Source organism: Sardina pilchardus, chromosome 13 (assembly GCF_963854185.1).
Source record: "Sardina pilchardus chromosome 13, fSarPil1.1, whole genome shotgun sequence".
Taxonomy (NCBI): Eukaryota; Metazoa; Chordata; class Actinopteri; order Clupeiformes; family Clupeidae; genus Sardina; species Sardina pilchardus.
Window position 1 is genome coordinate 15,482,371 of NC_085006.1, and position 10,022 is coordinate 15,492,392.

General features: G+C 45.3%; 1 protein-coding gene across 3 annotated transcripts in view; it reads left to right on the top strand.

Annotated features, from left to right (window-relative positions):
* Window positions 1–8,624, top strand: part of fgf12b (fibroblast growth factor 12b) — a 58,148-nt gene extending 49,524 nt beyond the window's left edge. For all 3 annotated transcript variants that reach the window (XM_062552211.1, XM_062552210.1, XM_062552209.1), the window contains exons 4-5: window positions 4,608–4,806; window positions 6,075–8,624. In XM_062552211.1, coding sequence (XP_062408195.1) covers window positions 4,608–4,806; window positions 6,075–6,211 — 336 coding nt within the window. In that variant the 3' untranslated portion in view covers window positions 6,212–8,624. The remainder of the gene's footprint in view (window positions 1–4,607; window positions 4,807–6,074) is intronic.
* Window positions 8,625–10,022: the final 1,398 nt, after the last annotated feature.

Genomic DNA, 10,022 nt, shown 5'->3' on the forward strand with positions numbered 1-10,022 from the left:
GTGCGTGTGTGTGTTCTGTTATGCCGAGTCACCCATATCTTCCACTCCCTGCTGCCCTGGAGACACCAATCTGTCAAGAACACGACTTTTAATTGACCAAAGAGCGCTCTAATTAAATGGATAAAGAGTTCTCCTTGAGCAGGTGGAGCAGCTCTGTGTTGTGAGACATTCATTATGAGAGAGAGAGGGAGCGAGAGAGAAAGAGAGAGAGAGAGAGGGAGAGCGAGAGCCTGTCCAGAACAGGGAAAGCATTGCTACGGTTAAATGGAAATGTTCCATCCAAATGCAATCTAACTGAAAATGTTTCAATAATTGAACACATCATTTGTTTGATTTGTTACGGAGATTACAAAAACGTTTGCGCGGCGTCTCTTGTCATGACTCTGCACAGTGGCCGTAATGACTTCTGAGCGATGATGGCGTCTCTGATTGTGTTTGGAGAGGAAGAGTGTTTGCTGGCACAGGGGCCCCTATTTTTCAGCCAAGAGCCACAGATTCCTGGACAGCCAGTGGGTCAGAGACACGTGCCAGTGCTGTAATGTGGGCCAGCAGCAGTGGTGGAGACAAGCTAGTCTACATCAGTCACCACTAGCATCATTTTGCTAGCCCACAGTATGTCAGCGCTCAACAGCACACCCAATTAGCAACTCTTATATGTCTTATATTACCCAGCCGAACCTACAGTATGTTAAAGCAACACTAAAACATTGTTAAAAAAAAAAAAAAATTGTACCTCAAAATAATATTTCCAAAATCATTTCAGTGGTTCATCAACTCGTAACAGCACTTCTGCATTCTCTTCGCCGCCCCTCTATGGGCTATAACCACTCTATGTAGGCCTAAGTTTACCAGATCGGGTAGCAGATCTGTAATTTGATTAAATAAGACATAAGAAACTACACATTAGTGTGCGTGCGACAGAGGAAAAGTGCTTTAGTGCTGCTTTAAATTAGGTTAGATTAGGTTTTCTTTATTTACAATCTTATAATCCAACAAGCCTACATAGTGTAACATAGTGTAGCATCATAGCATTAACTGGATAGCCAGCATTTTTGGTACCAAGAGATGTCCCCATTACAATCAGCGGGAGTTAAAACTTTGTTATGCAAAAGAGATACTTTAGTGACTCATTGGCATCTGCCAAGAGACCAGCTCGACCAGCACTACCCACAGGGCCTATGCTGCTAAACCCTCAGCTGTTTGAGTGTTACATGTGCAGACACTTTACCCCCCTGTTCACGGAGCCTGTTCTTCCCCTGAAGGTGTCATGGTGTTAATTACAGCACTGGAAAGACTGCGGGTGTTAATGAGCGAGTGTGAGGGTGTTGATGCTGCGCGAGGATGATTCAGACCCGGTTTTTGTTATTCTCAAGTTTTTGGGGGGCAGGAGGACTCCACGATATTTACATCTTGGGCTGCTAGCAGACACATGCTTTTATATGCAGCTCACCCCCCCCCAACAGAAATGAATGTAGTTATTCAGCGCTGTGCACCTTGGGCTGTCAGCTAAGTGAGAGGAACGGTGTTTACGCTTGCATGAATTTATTCGGCCAGATCCTTTTATGTAAAATAAATTGCGTATAAGGCCACATATCATCTGAGCGAGACGCTTCTTCACGAGCCACTTGTGCTATAAACATAGGCGAAGTGAATAGCCAATAATTGAGCATAAGGGTTATGTGTAAGTGTAAGAATTCATAATCCCTCATTATAAGACAGGCAATCCATGATGCTGTATAATGGAGAATCCCTTAGAATAGAGTGCTGCATTGAATAAGGGAGTGTTTTTTTGCTGGGCTGGGCTGAAGGTAGCAATGATGGTAGCTGGATAGACCAAGCGTTATTTTTAGCTGTCATATGCAAGTTCTGAATCACTGCTGTTACGGATAGCCCTGGGATGAGTTGTGTGTGTGAGTGGCTTGGGTCATACAGAGATGGATGGGAGGCAGAGGATGTCTGCACAGGGGTGGATGTCTGATGGGTTGGGTCTGTGGTGCCCTGTGAAGAAGTTTGTGTGTGTGTGTGTGTGTGTGTGTGTGTGTGTGTGTGTGTGTGTGTGTGTGTGTGTGTACATGACTCCATAAGCAACAAAGCCCTGTCATGTCTCTCACAGTCCCACAGATCGATTCCTGCTCCCACGTGTCCCAGCCGTATAAGAGCGATCGTAACCTCTGACCTTTGACTTATCATGCGGGGTTGCCATGGCCACCTGAGGGGACGCTCTCGGCAGAGTCGCACCTCAGTCTAGTGATTCAGACCCAGCAAACACAGAACACCCGTTACTGTTGTGTGACATATTATATACACACTTGTGTGTTTGTTTATATATCCCTACATGTACATGCACATGTCAATTATGTTATATTAATTATAGTATATGGACATGGTTATGGTTATGCTATTTAGCAGGAGCCTTTGTTCAAAGCGACATACAAATAAAACAATACAACGTAAATACTTCACAGGTATGTGGCGATTATACTAATAGTCTGCCTCACTCCTTCAACAAAACCATTAACCAGAATATACTCACTACAGCTGCCTCCTATAGCCTCTCAGAAATGTCTGTATTAGTTATTCCTCTCATGTTTCGTACGAGTGTCAGGACCCATTCTTTTTGTCAGTGGATATATTTAGTGTGTGTCTTGTGTTCCTCCAGTGCCATGCTAATGCCTCAGCCCCAGTCTCCGTATCACAGGGGCTGTGCTCGCTTTTAGCTCTCCCAGCATTGTGCTGTCTGTGCAGGCCTGGTACTGTTGATTTAGCGGGGCTTAATCTGCTAAAGTGGCCCTAAAGAGGGGCTGGATGGAGGAGTGGTGCCGTTGCTGGTGCTGGTGGGATGGGGGTGTGGGGGTGGGGGGGGGGGGTTCCATCCTCTTTCCCCCAGATAAGGGAGGTGGTGCTGGGGGTGTTGGAGGGTATTGGCAGCCTGTGGAGGAAAGAGCCGTGGATGCTTAGTCAGCACACATCACAGCTCTGTGTGTGCGTGCGTGTGTGTGTGTGTGTGAGAGAGAGAGAGAGAATATGCATGTGTGTGTGTGTGTGTGTGTGTGTTTTGAAGGTGTACTGTACATACCGGTATATCACAAACTGTAAGTGAACATGTGTTTGAATATGTCATTTTCTGCATGTGTGTGTGATTGAAGTTTGGCTTGTAGAGGAATGCGGGGCTGTGCGTGTGTGTGTGCGTGCGTGTGCGTGTGCGTGTGCGTGTGCGTGTGTGTGTGTGTGTGTGTGTGTGTGTGTGTGTGTGTGTGTGTGTGTGTGTCTGTGTGTGCATGTGAGTACTCTGTCATGTGGAGTAAAGATCTGCTGAGTCTGGCCGGTTGCGGTAAAGAGACCTGCCCATGCCTCTGTGTGTTAGCACCTTGTGTGAGTGCAGTGGTTTGATCAATGGAGTGTGTGTGTGTGTGTGTGTGTGTGTGTGTGTGTGTGTGTGTGTGTGTGTGTGCATACATCCATGCTGACATTCAAATTTCAAATTTGCACTCTGTAGAGGTATAGATGTAGAAACGTACTTATTTCCTTACCATATGATGTACTGATTGTGTGCCCTATCAGTTTGAGTGAAGCGGCGATCATGACTCTTTAAATATTTTTAGATTAAAGCGTGAGCCTGTGTCTATGTTGGGCCCTATTTTCGGGAGGCACAAATAAAAAGTTTGTTGACGTGCGGTTATTCTCTTTCACATCACTGTCACTCGTTTTGCTTTGACACCCTTGATCATAAGGTAAGGTCTGCCCTAGAGCCGTGCAAAAATAACCACTATTTGCATATCACACATCTCTCAGACTCGGTCTCTTAACTATATCGGGCTGTGTCTCATTCCTCCCTGACTAAGTGGAGATCAGGTAGCGTCTACTGAAGGCGTAGTACAGTGAAGAGTATAAAGTGATAAGGCCATTTTTAAAACAGTTTTTAAAACGACGCTGTCTTTCCTGTCCTGACAAATGTTCTGTTGTTGCGTAAAGGCTATTTGAATATGTAGATTCTAGTGTGTGTTCTTCTTGTGCCAATGTGCGTGATGTGTGAATGTGTGTGTGTGTGTGTGTGTGTGTGTGTGTGTGTGTGTGTGTGTGTGTGTGTGTGTGTGTGAGTGTGTGAGTGTGTGTATGAATGTTTGTGTGTTTGCACGGTTTGTGTGGACTAGAGTGCTTTCTGCTCTGTTTGACTGGCTTCTCCTCCTAGCCCACCTGTGCATTGCTTGGGGACACTCTTTTTGGTCCTCCTAAAGAGGCCACCGTAGGGACCCATTCAGTGCAGTCTCCATGGCACACATCCACCAGCCACCTGTCTGATGACCTGTTCCCCTCTCCCTCCTCCCTTCCTCTCTCTCTCTGCCTCTCTATTTCCATCTCTCTCTCTTTCTTTCTCTCTCTCTCTCTCTCTCAAAACAATGTGCTGCACTCAAAAAGGAATTTGCACTGCTAAAGCAGTCATATTAAGGATATGATACAGTATATGGAACAAGAACGGTATAATTTAATATATGGGACAAGAAAGCAAAGAAATGTGAAAGTGTAAACTTACATAGACTGTCTCTCTCTCTCTCTCTCTCTCTCTCTCTCTCTCTCTCTCCGTCTCTCTCTCCCTCTCTCCTCCACAGGACATGTTCACGCCTGAGTGTAAGTTTAAGGAGTCGGTGTTTGAGAACTACTACGTCATCTACTCCTCCACGCTGTACCGGCAGCACGAGTCCGGCCGCGCCTGGTTCCTGGGCCTCAACAAGGACGGCGTGGTGATGAAGGGCAACCGCGTGAAGAAGACTAAGCCCTGCTCTCACTTTGTGCCCAGACCTATCGAAGGTGAGATCTCCACGGCGTGTGTGTGTGTGTGTGTGGCACAGGCCAGCGGCCGCGTCGTCCTCGAGGGTGTGGAACAATGTGGGCAGCCGTGGTGTACTGGTTAGCGCATCGGGCTTGTTACCGGAGAGTTGCCGGTTCGATCCCCGACCAGTCCACCACGGCTGAAGTGCCCTTGAGCAAGGCACCTAACCCCTCACTGCTCCCCGAGCGCTGCTGGTTGGGCAAGCACTAATTCGGTTAAATTGGGTTAAATGCAGAGAACTGAATTTCCCTCACTGGATCAAAAAAGTATATATTCTATTCTATTCAATGCACATGCCAGTGCACACACACACACATACTGTACACACACAGACATGGAAACAGACACTGACGCATGCACACACACATTTGCTCATTTAGCAGACACTTTTATCCAAAGCAGCTTACGCATGTCAATCATATTACAGGGCCATTCTCCCCAGAGCAGCTCGGGGTTAAGTGCCTCGCTCAATGATGATTATTCTCACTCATTGCAATGCAGTATATTTCAGCATGTGTTGAATGTATTGATCCTGTCAGTGATGGTTAAAGAAATGCTGTTTCTGTAACTGTAGTCTGACTAAGCTTCTGTTGGAGACATCATCCTCCCTTCAGTATTGAGTTTACAGACAGACGTATATGTCTGTGTCCTGATAGGTTAAGACAGCTGTATTTTGTTCAAATAGTAGTTGCTGATTACAGAGCCCAGTATTAAGTCCCAACCAATCGATTTTCACGATAACCATCAGAAAGGCCTCTTAGCTCAAGTGTTTCACTGAAAGCATTGCTCTTGGTAGTTTCCAGTAATAAAGTAACATTGTAGAAAGTATTGAATTCCCCCGGATAGGGTCTTAAAAATGGTCCATGCTGTTATACCACAAACTACACAGAAACAAAGCTATTTGGACACTGTAACAGTTGCATAAACAGCTGATAATCGTTATATTATACTTATATTAGGCCATAGAGAGGAGGGAGAGTTAGGCTTACAGGTAAGTCTTAACACATTAGCTAAGAGGTACAGTAGGCTTTTAACACATCACCCCCTATGTGGTGTTCAGTGTGTTCACTTTAGTAGGTATAACACAGAGGTTTTTAAAGTCTCTCACAGTACTTTTGCTAAATTTGTTTCCTACCCTCTGTTTGTTTTTTCCCCTCTTTCCCTCACTCTTTCTCTCTCCCTCTCTTTCTTTCTCTCTCTCTCTCTCTCTGTCTTTCTATCTCTGCTCCTCTCTTCCTCCCGGCAGTGTGCATGTACAAAGAGCCGTCGCTGCATGAGATTGAGGAGAAGCAGCGCTCGCGGAAAGACTCAGGGACTCCCACCATGAACGGCGGCGAGAAGGTGGTGAACCAGGAGGACACTACAGAGCAGGACGGGTCATAGCCTGCACCGGGCACCACCAGCAACGGCACAGTGCGGCGCCCCCTGGAGTCGAACTCCATTTCATACACCTTGTTCAAGAGAAAACAAGCAAGCGAGCTAACAAACAAACAAACAAACAAACAAACAAGACATCAAGAAGACAAACAGCAGAAGAAAATAAAACGAAAAAAAAAAAAAATCCAAACCCAAAACAAGACAAGAAAAAAATAAAAAGAAAAAAAGGAAAAAAAGAAAAAAAGAAAAGGAAGGAGAACAAAAAAATGGAATTCTTGCCTGTGAAATATTTTAGAAAAAAAAAAAATAGGGGGAAAATATTTGGAAATCAGGACATGAATTTACATTTTATGCAAAAAGCCTGCTGTAGGGCACTGGGATGTCCATATCCTCTTCCTCCTCCTCCTCTTCCTCATCCCATGATGATGTAAACAATGTTTTTGAATTTTAAGCTCTGAAAAATAAGCTTTAAGCCATGGTAGAAAACACACCTTGATTCATGAACGCAATGGCACTTTCACTGGCTTCTATGTGTTGTTACTATCATTAAGAAGAATTTGGTCATTGCTCATGACTCTTTTTTGTTCTTCTGTCATCTATTTCACTTTATTATTTGTTTTCTTTGGGTGGGGCAGAGGGTTTGATATGGATCATGTTATCATTGGGATTCGTCATTCGTATTGTGTTCGGGGGTGTGGGTGAGAGGGGGTCAGCTATTGGTGGTGTAGAATACTGATCGTACTTTCTCGGTGCATGTTAGGAACTGTCAGAAAGTTCTCATGGTTGTCTTGGCAAAAGCTGTCTGATTGACTTGAGGTTGTTGTCTGCGATGTCTCGGGCCTTGTCAAGGCAAAAACAAAACTGTGCCCACCCCCCCCCCAACCACCCCCTTTTGGAAATGCATGGACGACAGTGAGCAACCTAGGGATGGACTGGTAAATATTGTGATGAACTGTCCCCCCTCCACGCACGCCCCACTGCGCCACACATCCACTCTCACTCCACTCCACTCCACTCCACTCCACACCTGGCCGTATACGTGGACATTCTTATAGCACTTAACTGACGTGCAATCTGGGAGTCTTTCTCTAGTTTCTTTTCCTGCCAAAAGCACAGACTGCCCTCTCTCAGCCTGCTGGCCCTGTCTTCCCTCCCTCCATCCCTCCCTGTCAGGGTGGAGAGACCACCAGTGGAACAGGATGTACAGCCCTGTGCGCCGTCTACCGTTTTTTAATCTGAGAGCAAATGATAAACGTTGATGTGCAGGTAAAGAAAGTAAAAGTCCCTCGCCGTATATATATTTCTTTCGCGCCCCCCCCCCCTCTTCCCCTTATCGGCCATAAACCTGCTTGAAGAACTTCAGATACTGGAGTGGAGTTTTACTTTCTTAACCTGGACTGCATCCTGGTGGATTGATGTTAGCATGAAATGCTTTAGCCTCCCTTGCTAGTCTTGCTACTCTATTAGACTTGTATGGACTCTTGCTAGAGTTGTCTGTTAATAATGCTAATCTGTCGGTAGCGCCAGTGAGGACGCGGATTGTTTGAGGAGGCGATGGAGTACAGGGACTGCACAGCAGATGACGATAGCTTACCCCGCGATCGTCCGAGGCGAGACCCACCGCTGGGGCCTGGGCGCATCAGAGGTGAATACGCACTGCCCTTTACTCATGTAGACTTCCCATTGCCCACTCGCCATGCCTGCTACGATGTCATCATCCATAGCTAGTCACGAGCACCGCGGGATATTTTTGAGGCATCTTCAGACGCACGCACGCACACAAACACACACACGCACACACACACGCGATCACCCATCCACCCATTCATAAACACACGCAAAACAAACAGTGTTTCACTTTAATTTAGTTGATCCAGGAAGTACTGAACTACAGGAGGTCATAGAGGCTGTCTCTGACTGGCTGTCAAGGCCCAGGTTTCCCTCGAGCGTGTTGGCTCAGCGAAGCAGAAAAGGCCAGTCTCCAATAACAAGACTCGTCACGCCTCTGAAATGTCTTCCAAAATAAATAAACAAATAAATTGGGGGAAAATGGCACCAGCATCACGCACGTGTCCATCTACAGGGTTGGGAAACAGAGGAGGGTCTTGCAGGACTTCTGTGCGTGGTTTCTTTTTTTGTCATTGACCACAGCTACGTGACAGGACACTCCCAATCTCAGCATCCCCCCTGTCATTGGAGGGTGTCATGTTGTGGGGTCTGATGTTCGTTGCCATATTTGACGCTGTCTTTTCGGCTGACCTGGACTTTTTTTTTTTTGTCTCATTTTGACTTTATGTTTGCTAGCATATGCACCTTTATTATTAAGTCACATTCATATGCATTATACACTAGGGGAAAACATTCAATATACGCAGCAGGATGAAAAAAAAGATCATTAAAAAAAATAAAAAAATTATGAAATCAATCCTATGTTTCCTGGCCTTTTCTTATGTGCTCACACAGAACAATAACTGTTTCAACTAATTTTCTCTGTATCCAAGACATTCCCAATGCATGCTAAAGTCTTACCGTAAACAGACATAAAGAGGACAATTAAAGTCAAATGAGCATACACCCATACTAGTTGAGAAAGCCAAAACAATGAACCAACAATACATCAATGCTGCATAGCGGGTTAGATAAATCTTTTATCCCCATAAGTATGCATCTGTGTAGCATCCCAGAGAGGCCTTCCCCGCATGCATCCCTCTCAGACGTTCCCTCAGCTCAGGGGCAGAGTGTCGTTGCATTAGACTGTCTGTAGCTGACATGGATACATCTTTCACAGCGCTGAAAGCCGCTCTGTAGCGTAGCGTAGCGTAGAGTAGCTTCCGTTCCTCCAACCTTTTCTAACACACTTCGGAGGGAGTCCATAAAAGCGCATATAAACCCCGTTCGCGAGTGTGTCAGGCAGACAGGAGACAGGAAGGGGGTATAAATAAACTGCTCTTCAGATGGCACGCTTTTGAGACCCCCGCTCCTTTGATCCACTCCTCATCTTAAGAGCCGGGGCTGTTAGTTAAAGTTTGATGAGGGGCCGATACACACTGATAGTTTTTTGTGTGAAAAACATGAAAGCCAGGCTCGCCGTCAGTGTGATGGGGTTGTTACACAATGCTAGACAAGAGGCTTAAGATATCACAGGATGTGTGTGTGTGTGTTTTGTCAGGAGGGATGCAGCCTTTTTATGAGATATTTTTAAAGGTCTATATAAAACTACTGATATGATTCAGCTCCAAAAAGAAAATGTCAGCGATAAAACACTTGCTCTTATTATTGTTTCTCACAAAACCGTCTTGTCTCCTTCTGTCTTTGACATAAACCGCAGGTACACATACTGTACATTCTCAAAGCCAGACATTGTCTCGCATTTCTGCAGACTTCTGGGTCTATAATCCTCATATACATACGGTATGAAACACTCACACTGCCCTCATCACAGACACACACCACACACACACACACACACACACACACACACACACACACACACACACACATAAACTACACATTTACTGTATTTCTGGTATGCTTCTCACCATCCCTTGTCCTGGACCTCACCTCTTAGAAGGCAACCAGACCCAATTACAGTAAACATGTTTTAAACATGGTAAAAACAGGTGAAAGGTTAAAGGGCAACGCCTTACCGTGTCAAATATTTAATTTGACCCAATTAATACACATAAGACAGGCTGTTCTCTCATGGTGTTTCCTGCTGAGCTAATTAGCACCAGTCATGGCAATTAGCATAAGGCCTGAAATATTAAAATGCACTTTGCAATCAAATACCATTTGGGTGGATTGTGTGAAATGGATG